The 17805-nt window shown below is 36.0% G+C and overlaps 1 protein-coding gene across 2 annotated transcripts in view; it reads left to right on the top strand.

Annotated features, from left to right (window-relative positions):
• Positions 1-17805, top strand: part of LOC134662503 (1-acylglycerol-3-phosphate O-acyltransferase Pnpla3-like) — a 29988-nt gene that overhangs the window by 10297 nt on the left and 1886 nt on the right. Inside the window, exons 6-8 of one of the 2 annotated variants that reach the window (XM_063518750.1) lie at positions 4093-4197; positions 8165-8347; positions 13953-14079. In XM_063518750.1, coding sequence (XP_063374820.1) covers positions 4093-4197; positions 8165-8347; positions 13953-14079 — 415 coding nt within the window. The remainder of the gene's footprint in view (positions 1-4092; positions 4198-8164; positions 8348-13952; positions 14080-17805) is intronic. The other variant, XM_063518751.1, reaches the window with a different exon arrangement.

Genomic DNA, 17805 nt, shown 5'->3' with positions numbered 1-17805 from the left:
GACGAGGTGAGCGAATCCCGTGCGGTGATTGGTCCGTTCAAGACACGGACCAATCACGGCACGGGATTTTGACACTTGACTCGAAGATGGAGTAAAACTACCGTATATTTGTGGCAGAGGGGGTAGCGTTACTATGCTCAGTCTAGAGGATGTCTTGTCTGTGTCCTTCAGTGAGCTCAATAAGGCTAGTTACAAGACGACATAAGGTATATATAATTATAAATACTTATATAGGTACATATAGTCCGTCAACCAAATCTTGTCAGTAGCAATGTAAAGCAAACTAAAGTAGGGCAACACTCAAAGAGCAGTATTGCGCTAAGAAAAGCAGCAATGTACATCGAACCAAAATATTTTTTTTTCCGCTGAGCGCGCCCTGCGTACGTCAATTCAAATTGTCACTCGCGGTTTATTGAAAAAATTTGAAACATGGACGGACAATTTAAAAGCGATGTTAAAACAATGTTAATCAAAATGATGAACAAATTTGAAGATATCAAAAAACAACGCCCTATCGTAGTGCTTATATTCTCTTTGTTCCCTATCTATGTCTTCTAAAGTTTACTAAAATTATATAGTGCATATATTTGTTATTTACAATATAATATGCCACTTGTTAATGAAAATTAGTGTACTCTTCTGGATGAATATGACATACCTGTGTAATTTTTTTGATTGGTATATATTGTACAATAGGATTACATATTAAAAATAAAACAACTGATATTTGGGTGTTTATTTAATTGAAAGGTAAATAAGATAAGGGTCACTTTAGCTTACACTATAATTCAGGTCATTAATTGAAAAAATATAATGAAGTTACCAATGTTACCGGGTCACTTCAACCAAGCATAATACTCTGTAGTATTCTATTGCATCTTTGTAAATAGTCACAACTGATTGCTGAAAATATTAGACATGTGGGCCTATGGACGGTTTCCAGGACACAATTTATGGTCTTGTTGGATAGATTTAGGCATACGTTTTAATTTTATTTATGCCTTTTAACCCTAAAACAAAAAAACTGAACATAATCTTAAAAGTTCGAAAGAGTTCTTCCAGTATGTACTTGTCATAACCTCAATTTTTAGTAATGTTTACCATCAACGAGCATGATTGTACATTATAGGCCCCTTAGCTTTGCTTATTCTTATTTAATGTATTGGTATTTAATGGTGACAGCAGAAATATCTCTTGAAACAGAAACGATTCAGAATGAAAACCAAATGAAAACAAACACGAAAACAAATAAGGTGACGGCTGTCATTCACGGTCCACATTCCACAGATAAAACACAGATGACACGCATTTTGGAATTATTCGAACACAGTGTTGCTAACCCGCGATTTTTCAAATTTGCCGCCTTTTACTACTGACAAGATTTGGTTGACGGACTTTAGATAAAATCCACAACTCGCATAGACGTGAATTACTTTAGAATGATTATGAAATATGCATAAAGGTAATGCTGAAATAGTTACCTATAGTATAGTAGCGAGGTTTATAACAGGTACTTATGTGATAAAGTATCTGTATTAACATTTTTATTGTTTAGATTTTTATCATAAAATCCGGTTATGATAATTCGATATTTGGATAAAGCCGTAATATACGCAAATGAAATGTGCTAAGCAATTTGCAATTCGGTACTTGTTGCGAACGCAACCTTTATTTGTATAAAATCTCAATACCTATATTCCTAATGCAGTAGCTAAACGCGGCCGTCGGGCTCGGCTAGTATTCGGCAGCTTTTTCTTAAGCACCAATAGGAGCGCTCCACATACTTTGTATCGCGGCCAATTAGAGGCACCTAAATTTAAACCACCTTTTGTACTATTGAAATTATGCAAATCACTCTCTCATCAGCCTTCATACAATAACTACACCACTTCTACATTTAACCGTTTTGGCAAGAACCCTTGTAAACCAGTACATTGGAGAATTACATCAGTTTACTTTAAATCGAAGCTTTTTATTTGAGTCGTCGAGCTCCTGACCTGCACGGCGGCTACAGTACTTAAGTTATCACATAATGGTGCTTAACCATAATTAAAGGTCTTGTTAAGGCCAAATTATGTACCTATACATAGATATAATATATGTATGAATATCATTAATTTCAACGGCAATGGTAGTTGTGCATGTGAGTTAGATATGTATAAAGTACCTACATTACGTAAATACGACGTTTACAACGACGTAAATTAACCTTTGAGCTAACTCTGCTGTAGGTAATGCTATAAAATTCTGCGCGTTGTTAGAATGCTCTCATATACCTATTATTATTTAATTTAATTATTTTGTTGTCGAGCAAAGTATAAACTAGGTTCCCAAAGTATTAATCTTTTATCTTAGGTATTTCTATCAATTCGTTCTGTTCCAAAATATGTACCACATTCTCAAAAGTTTACATTTATCCGCATATCAATGTTATTATAAGTAATTTCAATTTCTGTCTGCATTAAACTCACTGGAAAAGTGAGGGGAGGCAAACAATGGGACACTCATAGGCTCCTCATAAAAGTAGGTTTAAATATTAAAAAAAAATATGTTACAGAAACAACATCTTGTCAAAAATAATTGTAACCTAGAATGGTTTTTTATTAAACAGTATTATGAAATGAGGAGTTTGAGATTTGGAAATCGAAAATACGGGAATTTGGCAATTTTAGGCTCCATATTATACTTGTAAGTATTAATACTAGGTATGTATTTCGAAATAAACACCACTAATTTCGAAATACATAGTATTAATACTTACAAGTCTTACAACGTTATCTGTCATTATTAGTTTGTTTGATAAGCGCACTGCGTATATATATGAATAATCGAATTTGTGCTCGTTTCGTTACTCAACTTGTCACTTTGGAAACGGGCCACGGTCTTATTGTTATGAAAGTCTACCCCTAAACTTGACATGCAATAGCTACACATTTTACTATTACAAAATAAGCTATATGTATATAGATGTTACAAATGGGGTGAATAAATAAACTCATTTGCAAACGAACTCGGAATATTGTTCTAATTTAACCGTTATTAAAAAGTAGTACTTGATAGGAATCAGTTAAGTTCAATTATATTTATTTCTCTAAGATTACTAATCACTTAGGTAACAAACAAACAAAATTTTAAATATATTAAACCTAAAACAATATACGAGTATGCAGGTTTTATGTTAGTGATGGTTAAGATTTTTTCGGGTACTTGAATAATTTATTAGTAGGTAATTAGAATTAGACTAATCACAGACTAAGGAACTTTTAGGGAACTTAAATTTCAATATAGGATGAACCGCTATTATTTTCTTATTGTGTATATCATGTGATATACACAATAAGAAAATAGAGGGTCTTGCTGCCGCGGTGTGATTCGAAATAATTTCGAAGGTTATAGTTCCACGGTCTTACTTATGAAATAAATAGCCATGTGTTTAAAAATCAAGCATTATCTATAAAAATGTCGTCACTACAAAAGTACATAAGTACCTATACAGGATGCTTCCTGTAACAGGAGCAATAAATTAAACTAAAGGCTGTACTCCTCAAACTGACCAACATTTGTTCAGCAACTTTTAAAAATTATGAATCCTTTAGACTTCCTCTTTTTCATACAAAATAAATATTGCCTTCAATGTACGCTGACATCAGTGTGTTTGACGTTGCTTGTCACGCTTTAAACATAACAAAATTTGCAATACATTGCGTCTTAGAATAAACTTTAAAGTGTAATAAAAATCAAAACATGAGTTATTTTCAAAAGTTGCTGAACAAATGTTGGTCAGTTTGAGGAGTACAGCCTTTAGTTTAATTTATTGCTCCTGTTACAGGAAGCACCCTGTATAAGAGAATTGAAGTGAACATATTCTGCTATGTCACAAGCTTAAAAAAAGTATGTGGAATTACATTCTTGTTCAAATTCCACTTGTAGCCACGTTAAATTAAGCCGATTATGGGTAATTTGCGGAAATAATTCGCGTAGTTTTGAAAATTGGTATAGGTATACCTTGTAGTGTCCAGATAAACATACTAAAAGCAGATTTTTTTAATTTTCTTAGGTTATTGTGTCTAACAAACGATTGACGTATTTTAGCTACGTCGGGGATACCGTAGAGAAGCATTCGGTGCAATACAAAGTGGCCGCTAATGTGCTCGTCCTTAGGAAGAGATGTATCCGACACAACAACATTATGACTAGGTTAGTGTAGTGTACCGTGTTGTCCACGTCCTATGGTGCTGTTTATATTGGCTTGGTTTTGTATCTAATGCGTAGTTGTGATCGTTTTACAAATGTTCGTTTGAATATAGACTTTATGTGTTTGGGTCAAGGTGCTATTTTGATTGGGCCTCTGTTCGTTGGAATGCATTCTCTTGTAGTTTAGTGTTTAAGTAGCTGAAAATTGAAAAGAATAGCTAATTATTGTAGGGCCTTAATTGTTAAAATATTGACATATGACATGAGACAATAACATTTCTTTAATCGCAGTGGCCTAGTTTTTCTCTAAAAACACGTAGGTATCTAGGTAATAGGTATACCTATATTAGGTGTAATTAGGATATCAAATGTTCGGTGGGGGCATACATGTAAATAGACTCCGACAATGTTTGCCAGTGGCGCCTAGACGAGCCAATAATGTTAGATTTTGCACGCGTTGTTTGTTTAACATATTTATATTACCTAATCGCCGTTGATTGATAAGGTTGTGGGTTAACATTTGTTTTCAATTAAGGTCAAGTGAGGTAAATGCAACTATGGGATTATTGCGTCTCTCCGTTCTTTCTCGAATACGATTGCTCGAAACGCCCTCTACTATGCAACGTTTCATTTCCAAGTAGCTCAGGCATGAAACGTTGCATAGTAGAGGGCGTTTCGACCAATCGTATTCGAGAAAGGACGGAGAGACGCAATAAACCCATAGTTGCATTTACCTCACTTGACCTTAAGCTAGCTTAATCTAATACCTTTAAACGAGTAATCCTTGTATATATGAAATATTTATATATTTCGGGAATCTCGAAAACGGCTCTAACGATTTCGATGAAATTCTCGGGGGCGATAAATCGATCTAACCAGGTCTTATCTCTCAGAAAACGCGCATTTTTGAGTTTTTATATGTTTTCCGAGCAAAGCTCGGTCTCCCAGATACATATACATATACATAACATATATATTTTTTTTGATATTTTTCTTTAAATATTGGCGTATATGCCTCGAGATACCTATCGTTTTTAAAACGGCATGCTTAAATTACATGAAACTTGGCATCAATATATTTACGTAACACAGTATATCTATAACTGGTAGTTTTAGTTGTTATACAAAGAATATAGAGCCAGTACCTAGAAGTTTTGTATGTAAAACGCCTCACTCTTTTGTAAGTGGACGTGTTAAGAGACATTAGGTAGGTCTTCATTATCAAGACATTTATATAACAAAACAAAAATTAAAGACATCGATTACCTATAATTAGTTTCTAATAATGTTATTTGAACATTTTGAACACACCTCTGACTATCTGCTTGGGATGAAAACTTTACATCACATATTATTATCGGTATCTAGCGTGAAACAATATTCGTTCGTACGTTTCCGTATCTAAGTTCACATATCGCACGACTATTGGGTCAAGGATTGGACGCATATGGTCTCCCTGCATATCGCTTTATTCATACTACATTTATTCAACTAACACATTCAAGTGCCATGAAATCGGGTCACGATGTATAGACTGTCCCGTACAAAGTGTCGTTTTCATTGATCTTGTTTGTATTATTTTATGATATCAACACAAATTGTTATCATATTATGATTATGACGTGACATCAAGATTGTTTAATGTTTCCAGAGTGATTAAGATTTTTGCAATAGCTATCACGTGACATAATTGCGTCAAATGCTTTAATTTATCGATTACAAAAAAAGTTTATTATACATATGTATGTATAATAAACCTAGTACCTACTTAATTTTATCTTATCTTAAAGAAACAAGGAATATCGACAACAATTAAATGTTTTATTTAGGTACAAGTGCCGACTCAAGCTATTTGTTAGCTAGTTCTATCTATACCTACCTAAGCAAGCCTAGTTTTATGATAACAAAATTATTTTAGTACCGACTTAGGAGAAAAATTCTCAATTTATGACATGATCGACCGAATAATAATTTATCAATATACATGTAATATATATCAATTGTTTTATATGTATTCCGATATTTATTATATTTATTCACGTAACAACATCGTTTTCAGCGGCATAACAACGTTCAAGAATGGCCGTAGACTTGTTTACGAAGACTTCGATCTCGTCACAGCCAACCAACAAGCCCTAGCCCTGTTGGACGTCGCCAAGAGAATTATGAACCTCTCGTACATACCATTTATTACTTATGCCTAATATAATATGTCGCGTTCGCTTGCATTATTGCTCATTCTATGAACTTAAAACTGAGACTACCGCGAACTTCGAAAATCGAAACTTCGTTATCTGGAAACTTACGCTCTTGCATATTCGAGCGATAGAGAGGTATAGATACCGAAATTTCGAATTTTCTACCGGCTAGGTGATGACGGGGCGTGAGAAAAATCACTTCTGACAAACAGATGACTATAGTTTATTGTCAGTATACATTTTGTCACTGGCTTTGTCTCGCATCATTGGTGGAAAAACACAATTGGACTGCTGCTTTTCCGGCTCAAAATTTGCCAATTTTATTATTGGAGGTTAGGGTGGCGGGTGACACTTCTCTCTACGGTTTTTCGACAATTTAAATATATCAACTATCATTGACTGCTGACTGCTTATTCTGTTATGTTATGTGTTTTGTTGTCCGTCCGTTTGACTATTTAATTTATATGTGTATAAGGACTTTAGACATAGATTAACACAAATAGGAAATGGCCGAATTCATATCATTCTCTTATCGTTTGATTTGATTAATCTATGTTTAATGCTTTAACGTCCTTAAGATAATTATAACACCCATTCTTTCCATTTCAAGCTTTCAGACAAAAACATTTGATTTTGTAATTATCTTGAGCTATAGTTTAGTCAACACAACACATTAGTTATTTAACAGATGTCCTGACGGTATCCTGACCTATCAAGACGGTTCAAGAACTTGCTATACATACTTGCATGCAACATTGGATACATTGCTAACTGCAGAGTACAATGAATTCAGTCGATTGACCAAATACCCCAATGTAACGAAATTTGCATTTTGCATGCAAGTTCTTGAACCGTCTATATGAGGCTTTAATAAATGAGGCTTTAATACTTAATGTATTAAAAGAAACATCGCATTTAAATGTTTCATTCACCGGTAACTTCAGAACATCTACAATCAAAATAGTTATTTTCGATACAAGTGCGAAAAAGAGGAAATTCGAAACGAGTGGCGATAAATTAAAACACGACCGAAGGGAGTGTTTTAAATCGACACGAGTTGCGAATTACCTATTCGCACGTGTATCGAACAACGTTTTACAGTACATATGGCACTTTAAAGTTTCGACATACGCACGAAAAGTGCTATTTTACGCACTAGTGCGGAAAAGTAGACCCATAGATAGATAGATAGATTTTTATTGGTATTAATCATACACTGTCAGTTACATATTTAACAATAATTCGTTACAAATGATAATTAATAGATTTAGATTCATATGTCAATAATTACAAAAAAAAAGAAGTAGGTACATAGCTGTAAATTAAGTAATGTCAACAATTCCATAATTCAACTTCATTAAGAGATTAATAACAATAACATACTGGATTTAATTCAAATGACAATACAATTACACATCTTATCTAATCTAATATACCATGGGAACTTGATCACATTAAATTCTCCAGGAACTCATTTACCGTGTAGTAGGCCATTTTAGTACAATACATTTTGCAGCAGGTTGCCGACCGCTGATCTAACCAATTTAAGAATAAGATAAGAGATTTCAAGGTTCTTTAAAATACATATGCTCTAAGATTGCTGCGCCCTTGTAGGGTCCATATTATGTATTGGTACCTACCTAATATTAAATATGTAATATGTTTGCAATAAATGCTTTTGACTCTATGATGGAGACTAGCTTTCTACTCACGGACTATTTATTCTGTGAATGGGCCATAAAAGCATTTTACTAATCAATGATTGGTTCCAGATTTGTAGCGTGCACACCGAAGATGTCGCGGTCGCTATGGAAGCTCAGCCTGAACGTCGTGCAGCAGCTGCATGGGTTCCTGTACTCCGCGCACGACCGGTCCGAGGCCGCCGCGCAGATCTACTACAAGCTCACCATGGACGCGAAAAAGGAAGTTGCCGACGGACGCCAGGTGGACAGAAGGTCAGTTTATGATTTCATACCATCACACTTTCATCATACTTGTTTACAAAGTTGTTATCGATGTCGGGCGAGCGGAGCGTCTCCGTTTCGGCTTGAGAAAATGCTGTGAATCCGTCGTAAAAATTGGTGAGCACGTTCGATAGTTATATCTTTTTTTTTGTTAATTAAGTTTTGGGTTTTTTTATTTATTCCTACCCTTTGCGAGGTCTACAGCTCACAGGGTTATTATTAGTTTTTAGGATTCCGTTACCGAAGGATGACAAACTACTCTATTCCTACGCGTCCATCCGTCTGTCTGTCAGCGGGATGGAACTCATGTAACTCAAGAACGTAATAGGTCGATAGTTGCAATTTTCTCAGACTGCCTTTTAATATTTCCGCTACATTGGTTAAAATAAAATTGAAAAATGAAGTGGGCTCCCATACAAGAAACAGTTTTTTGTTGACAGTAGGTACATACATTTCAAATTCGGTGTAATAATATTGATAAAAAATAAAATTAGTTTGCGCAAGAGTTATTTTACTTTTTTTTTTACTATAACACAACGAGAAATAAAAATAAGTAGGTACAGTAAAACCCGTTTAAGAAGATGCTGAAGGGACCACATCAAAAACGCTTCTTAAACGGGGACCACCTTACTTAAGTTTTTGTTTTTGTAGGTCAAACCATGGAAGCTAATTTATAATTCTTATTGTTTTCCACTCGTAGCTAAGGTATGTACAAGCCGTTATCAGTTGTCGTGACTTTACATTACAGTATATAGCAATAATATGATGCTGTAAACTAATGTGTTGACGACAATCGGAGGATTTCCGCTAACTGATCCCGAGTAGTTATGTTATTGCGTTGATTATATGTATGTTTACAACACACTTGCTCGTAATAATGTGTGTTATTGAACCGCTTTTAGGCTCATAATCCTAGATATTAAACACGCTTGCTTTTTAGGGTTCCGTACCCAAAGGGTCAAAACGGGACCCTATTACTAAGACTCCGCTGTCCGTCCGTCCGTCCGTCCGTCCGTCCGTCCGTCCGTCTTGTTACCAGGCTGTATCTCACGAACCGTGATAGCTAGACAGTTGAAATTTTCACAGATGATGTATTTCTGTTGCCGCTATAACAACAAATACTAAAAATAGAATAAAATAAAGATTTAAGTAGGGCTCCCATACAACAAACGTGATTTTTGACCGAAGTTAAGCAACGTCGGGCGGGGTCAGTACTTGGATGGGTGACCGTTTTTTTGCTTGTTTTGCTCTATTTTTTGTTGATGGTGCGGAACCCTCCGTGCGCGAGTCCGACTCGCACTTGGCCGGTTTTTTTCATTATATTATAGCACTTGTGTGTAATGTATGGTAATCCGACTGCGTTAAGAAGATAACCAATTTGCTAATAACACATATATAGACATGGAGCCTTCCTTCTTAATTGGTCTAGTAATACATTTTTTTTTAAACCAACTAAGTATGCGGTTTTAGTAGTTCAGAAGTTTTATCTCGGCAAACGTAATTTTTAGATTAGGTACATTATCTCGTAAATTACGTTAATTAATAAACATAACTTTTTTTGATTTAATCTTAATCCATCGCTTATAAAGATTAGTATTTTGCCAACCCTTATTTAACTCCAATGAAGTGCAACATTGATAACGGGGTTTTGACACCGGATAAGTTTAGCTTAGAGGTCATTCACACTAACTTTATACTGACGTATCTTCACGGAAAGATATGTTGCTATTACATATGTATAGATATTATACATAGAATAAAATGCTTGATGATAAATTACTTACCTAGCTACATACGAATTGAACTGTATTTTTCTCTCATTATATGAACATAATTATGTACTGTTGTTTTTATTTTTAAAGTTCCGTAACTCGAAAGAACAAAGGAACTCTTATAGGATAACTTCTTTGTTCATCTGTCTGTCTATTATGTGCGACAAGTGTGAATTATTAATTACGTCATACGTCACAGATAAGTAGGTCCTTTGTTTTAGATTTATCATTTAATTTATAATAAATGCATAAAAGGATTAAAAATTAATAATGGCCAATATCTAATCGGTAATAACCTTCAGCATTGCGTTTATCTTCCTGCATCCGTGTACGCGAACGTTATCTTTAGAAAAATCATAGGTACTTTACAATGCGTCGCATGAACATACTAATTATCTACCTGCTTCAAGTTCAACGTCAGCACTTTCAAGGACTCAATTTATTGGAAGAAAAATGCATTTCATTAAAATTTCAGATTTGTCAACTTCTATGTTTTCTGTAGCTAGCTTTCTTTGAGATTTATTCCGCCAATTCTATTATTAAAGTCTATTATTGAATTTCGCTGCGCTCTGTATTCAACACGCCTCAAAAAGCGAAAAAGATGGAGATAATTGTATTAAGACTTCAATCTTTATCGCTGATCATTGAATGCGATTTGCGTTACTTAATACATGTTGCAATTTGATTGCACCTGAACCTACTAAGCCGATTATCTAAAATCGCACGATATTTGTTGCAACGTGAGTAGAGGCTTTTATGACGAACACTTTCAACTTGTCGGAGCTTGTAAATTAAATGCATAAACGGCTCTTTGTACATCAACACGTGTTTAATTTTATTGTTATGTACACTTATCAGTGCGTCGTATTTTATTGATTTATAGTCATTTGTTTCCAAATATGACTCAACGACTAACTAATAATAAACATGGCGGTCCCTATTACCTCTACCGGTTATACCCTATACATACCTATTTATATAAATAGATTTCTTGCTGATGATTAAGAGGAAATAATTAGCAATGCATACAACTTGAAAATGATGATGATGCGTTAATTGTTTCACACGATCATTAGTTCGTTATCTTTACACACAATAGGTACGCATACGCGGTTTTGACGTCACAATAAGCATATTTACTCATTACTTAGTGGTTAGGTTAATTGCGATATCTCAATACTAAATTTGTACTTGCGTTTTCATTCCGATACAGTGAATCTGGTCCCATAATGTTGACGTGTCATTAATGTCACTATTTAGTTACCTATGTAAGTATGTCTTTAGTTAAGTCAGCATCAAATAAAGTGGCCAAACCATGGTTACCAAGGTGTACGGATGTGGTCCGATATTTATGGCCACTTTGGCCGTCACTATTTATTTGATGCTGACTGTATCCGGTACAAAGTGAACCGAAAGCCTAAAAGTCTTTTTAAATGATTTTCTATTGTTTTTGAGTTCTTCATTTCAAATAAGTGTTCACATTATCAAACGTTTTTGAACAAAATATTGTTGTATTCATTGTCTTATTCTCTTGTTACCAGGAATGTCTTATCGCAACAACTGTATCAATATTTTTGTTTAAAGAGGTCTCCCCTTCCTGTGGCATCTCATTTGGTGTATTTGTTGAAACAACACCTATCACGTATCGCCATATATGCCATAAGTAGGTTAATATAATAAGTGAAGTGTACGTGTACCTACAATACATGGGTACATGTAAAGACCGGACGATAATGAATTATTAGTTATTCGTTTACTTCGTTTAACCTGTCAAATCCCACGATATGACGTCACCATAAGCGTTCTGGCTTATATATGAGCCGTGGGAGCTGACAGATTAATATACGCTAGATTAACCACACCAATCCTATTTGAACGGTTGCCAATCTAGATTTATTTATGTGGCCTTTCATATCAAAAGGTAGGTAAGTACCTACCATATGTGGTTGCCATAAGATGTAGGTACCTACCGACTTTTACTTTGGCTAACCTTTATTATCGTAAAGGTCTCTGCCCACTACACCGTATCATACCATGACCGTGCCATGAACGTATCAAGCACGGACTGTAACGCGACACGGACTACTATGCCCACTACACCGTGTCCACATTGTTTCATATCCGTACATAACGGGTTTAGTGCCCGTAGTAACTGCGTATCATCCCCATAGCATCCGCCTATAATCCCCGTAGCATCCGCGTTTCATCTCCTTAGTACCCGCGTTTTATTCGCGAGAGCCAGACTCGTCAGAAAGACCGAGCGAATGGTTGTCATACTGGTAAGAGCGAGCAACAGATACGGCAACGCGTTTATAACGAGCTTAGAACGGTCACCATACGCGGTTATAACCATACGGCTCACCGTTTCGCCGCCTGCACGCACCGTTCTGGCAACGTTGCGTGCCATGCATGTAGCGTGCCATGCATGTAGCGTTTCGGCACCGGCAAAATATCCTCGCCGACAATTTTTGACGGTCCATGCATGGCACGCTACGGGTATGGTCGGTGACGGAACGGGCTAGTGGGCATAGTCTCATACTTTTTAATACAAAGATATATTTTTTGCCTGACACGTTCATAGCACGGTCATGGTATGATACGGTGTAGTGGGCAGAGACCTTAAGCCGCAGCTTGATGTACGAGTATTCTTCTGCTACGCTTTTCAAAATACGCACATATTGTGTGTGTTTAAAGGCAAAATTACGTTTGTCCAAGTAGATTTGATTAGATACATAGGTATGTCACTAGGTTATTTTCTTAGGAATTTGGATAAATGGCTTAGGTGAGCTTAGGTGACCTTGGGGGGTATTGGTAACTTCATCATTATTTGAATGTGTAATATATAATAATATGGCTACGATTAATATTATATCTGTTAGAAATGCGCAATAGGGTACGTTTGTTTTCATGTATTCGTGACTTGACGTAGGTAGGTATTACGATTTCTGTTTGATGACGATGATAATTTAATTGGTTTATTAATTGTGGCCGGTTGTCTGACTTATCTTAATATAATTTAGCTTCCTGTAGTATAACCTCCTAAAATGCCACACCTACGTACCTATTATATATTATTTATCTATTTGTTAGTTGCGCTCCTAGTAGGCAGGACCTTATACAGTTCATCCAATAAGTACTTATGTAAGTGGGTGTTGACTTTATAATATTTAAGTTGTGGAACTATGGAAATTCTCTCCAACAAATTATTTCACGCATATTGTATACCTAGTTTGCCGAGATTATTTTTCGGCTCAAACCTTTGTAGGATAATTTGTCCTATCATAATTTTCATGCAAAATGTTGCATATCAATGGATAACGGGGTATTTACGTACATATAGGTTTAATTTAAAGCCTACCTACATTTATTTATACCAGATTCAATGAAATTAAAAAAAGGGAAAGAGTTCCCAATGACATAGGTATTAACTAAGTTTTAGACAATGATATTTTAACGATTTCAATTAAAAGCCTATTAAAATTGATGTCGTTTTATATTTAGCGGTCGTTTACCCAAATCAGTTGCTTACCCAAATTAAGCTTAGGTCGCGACCTCGTCCAGTTCGCGGGCTAGTTACTTCCTTCAGATTACGGTGCGTTAACATTTCGAGTCCGCACGCCGCTCCGATGTGTGAGCGAGACAGCGCTATGCACGCACGTAGCGACATCCTCGCACATCGGAGCGCCAATATAGGTATTTAAGGTAAAGGGTAGCTCATTCGTGCAAACAAACAATGTTCGCGGTTTTCTGTAAAAGTTTCGTGATACCTACACCAGCAACGATTTAAACCGTATGCTTAATGTTTTATTTTGATTTATTTTCAGAAGAGCGAGCGAGATGCGCATATCGTACGGAGACGTGCTCGCGGACGACACTTTCGAACATATCCTCAATGTGACGTCACACAACGACGCACTCCTGGCTTATTACTACCTCGACAGCAACAATAAGGTGAGAAATCTGAGAAACTCACTTCCTGCTATTCTATTCCCAGTCGACTATAACTTGGATCTTTTTAAATCGAGAGTGAATAGACATCTTTTATAGGTAGGTAGGTATGCTCCATCCTAGACTGCATCGGCACTTACTATCAGGTCAGATTGTAGTCAAATGCTTACCTTTTTCCAATAAAAAAAAACTTCTTATCCAATTATTATGACGTTGATCCAGTCGACAGACAAATTGTAGAAATTAGTTGGCCTAGTAAGGCTAATGTACGATTCTACTTGAAAATGTCTTGCATACAGATGGTTGATTTCACAGAGCCTACTTCATAGGTTGCGCTTGCGACCCGTCGTCAGGTTTATGTTTATCCCTTCAATTAATAAAAAATAAATTTTGGCCATACTTTGTTGGTTAGTTCTTATTTTAATTATTTAGTAATTTCGATCTCTAGCCAAAGCTGTTTATGATTATTTTTGTAAGTATTTATATCCATGTTGACGTCATGGAATGATGACGCTCGCGATAGTGTAGTTCACACGGATCGAATCCCGCGACACCGTCGGGTTATCGGCGAACATTCTTTGTTGTTTTAGTTTTTATTGTTATGTTATGGCTAATTAGCAAAAACACTTGTTTGTATTGGTTAACTTATCAGCATGCAGACGAAAGTACCTATAAGTAGGTATCGTGCCGTTTAATTAAAATCTGTGTACCTGTGTACCCGGATTCACTGATCTTTTAACTGCACGCGGGTCCGACGTGTCCTCGACGTGTAGTGGCGATACATACCTAAACCCCGTTTGTCCGGTATGCAATATAATATCAGTTTATCATTTAATAATGGTTCCTACTTATTTGTTTCAACTCGGACCTGGCGCGTCGGTCCGACGGGTATTCAATACCCAAGCGAGGCTAAGACCCGCGGATCCATACCCGAACTTAGGTCCGCAGACAGATTTTGGAGGGTTCGTGGTATTTGGAACCCCCACCGCCGGGGTTGATCACACGAGTGCACGGGGCGGCGTGTAGCACGAATATCAGGAGCCCTAAAATATACAATAAATTATCCATATGTCTAAACTTTGAAAACTAATTTCTTAGATTTAATTAGGCATATTAATGTAATGGTAACTTGGGAAAGTTACTAAGAGATTGATTAAACTATAACTTCTTTGTCTCTTTCAATAGATATTCATGTTTTACGACTAATTAAGTTATGAGTCAAGCCTTTGTTCTAAGCCATCTATCTTACGAATAGATAAAGCGAATAGTTGAAGTCTTTGAACACGGCAGTATGATGAATGTTTGCTTTGTCCTTGGGCCTCAGTCTTCTTACCATCTCTAAAGGGTAAATACACACTTACCTAATACTGTCCCAGCCAATCATCATGCAATCTACAAACCACCATGCTTCAATTTGGCCTAGGCGTAGTTGGGTGAAAACAGACGGACTAGGTACTCGTATAATAAAAAGCGTCGAAAGAAAGTTTTTTACTGATATAAAAAATGGAAAGGGATCTATGTTTGAATGTTCACAGACACATTCGGTTTCCCTCAATCAATATTTCGTAAGCTCTTCGCTGAAAATAATACTAAAGTACCCCCAGATAATAACATTAACCATACCACTAAACCCACTGAATAAGTAATATGTAGTACCTATTTCATACCGAAGGGAATGTTCCACCCCGCCCCAAATGGAACAACCTCATCCCGCGGCAGCAGATTGTTTACAGATTGACAAAACTTCATTTCCATTAGGTATTTCATGTAGCAACGCGATATCGGAAAGTTTAAAATACCGATGTATTGTGCCAATTATGGGTGCTTGTCAATTTCAAGTAGGTAGGTATATTTTTTTTCTTGTACAATGTTGCCATATGGTTATGCCAAAATGTTTACATACATATTGTGCTACTTTCCCGAACTAGTGCGGGAAAGAGCACTTTCCGTGCGTATGTCAAAAGTTTAAAGTGCCATATGTACTGTAAAACGTTGTACGATACACGTGCGAAAAGGTAATTCGCAACTCGTGTCGATTTAAAACAGTCCCTTCGGTAGTGTTTTAATTTATCGCCACTCGTTTCGAATTTCCTCTTTTCCGCACTTGTATCGTAAATAACTATTTCAACTGACTGACTGCCTCTAGGATCATACACACTACTTGGTGCGCATACAGACATGTTGTGCGCAGAGCAATACTTGAACTGGTGGTGGACTTTGTTTATTGCTCCATTGCAAATACCCACCTATAACTTTACTTTTAAGTCAATGGCATTGAATGTCAAACCAGTGATCTTTACTAGAGATGCCCCGGTTTTGGCCGAATACCGAATAATGCAGAATATACGAACATTTTGAGTCACAGTTATTATGAAAACTGATCGCTAACAAAGCTCAACGTTAGATGATATATTTTTGTTGAACAGCATTAATGAATAGAGTCAAACAAAACAGACTCATGATAAAAATAAAATGTTATTTAATCAACAAATGCTCAAAAAAGGGTCTTCGTATTTAACAACTTTCCAAGAACACATTCTAATATACCTACATAGTTTTTGATTATTTTTATTGTGCAATTTTTCTTTTGAAGTAGGTGCAACAGATATTCGATATTCGGCCGAATAGTAGGCTGCATTCGGCCGAATACCGAATATTAGGCAAAGTGGCCGAATAGGCCGAATACCGAATAGTTGCCGAATATTCGTGGCATCTCTAATCTTTACTTCATGAGTCAAGTCTTTGATGGTGATATCAGCCGGTCAAGCCAATGGCACGGATACGGAACTACAATCGGCAATGAAAAATATAATATCTAGTCGTGAAGCGGTTTAGATATGCGTCGGTAATAAAGCTGTAATTAGTAGGTATAAAAGAGTGTTGCAAATTTCTTGCCCTAATATTGAAATTAAAAAGATCATTGTACCGTAAAATGCAGCATGCGAAGGCGCTTAGCAAGCTGGATCGACGACCACAACACCGGTGGGTCTAACACTGATTTAAACTTTTACGATTTTTACACATTATTAAATTATACAACGGGACTTAATCGCGTATCTAAGTTTTAAGCTTTACCTCCGACGTTTCGAGGACGGCGTTGTCCCCGTGGTCTCGGAGAAGACTGGCTTAAGTTGACATCAGCATCTTAAAACAATAAACTTAATCTTAATCTTAAAACTTAACTTAGATACGCGATTAAGTCCCGTTGTATAATTTAATAACCGGTGGGTCTAGTCTAGTACTAGTGGTCATACCTACCTAAGTATTACGTAGGTACCGTGGATAAGTACTTAAGTTGTTCCAATGAGAATAGGAACGCAAGTAAACAACGGAGTGATTCGTTGATTCCATTATAGTAGATAGTAGTCATGGAAAAGAAATCATAAACGATGGCACGAGTGGCATAACTAACCCCACGGAATAATATATTTTGACTACACGCAATAATACACAAAAGATAATCACATATTTCGACGAATTGCAACTTTTTAGCGCGTAATTTATTTACACTGTAACCTCAATTACCTACCACAATTTTGTATTGTATAAAAATCGGAACTCCTAGCCCCGCTCTTCCCTACTGAAAGTCTTTAAGGCAATATACACAATACACATTCAAGTTTTGAATTATTAATTTAATGTTTATTTTAATTCTTTTTAAAAAAAAAATCGATTTATAAAATAATTAATTATTTAGATATTTTAGATGTTTAGTGCCTACCGTTGCCG

This window comes from Cydia amplana, chromosome 3, assembly GCF_948474715.1.
Source record: "Cydia amplana chromosome 3, ilCydAmpl1.1, whole genome shotgun sequence".
NCBI lineage: Eukaryota > Metazoa > Arthropoda > Insecta > Lepidoptera > Tortricidae > Cydia > Cydia amplana.
This window is presented reverse-complemented; position numbering and strand designations above follow the sequence as displayed.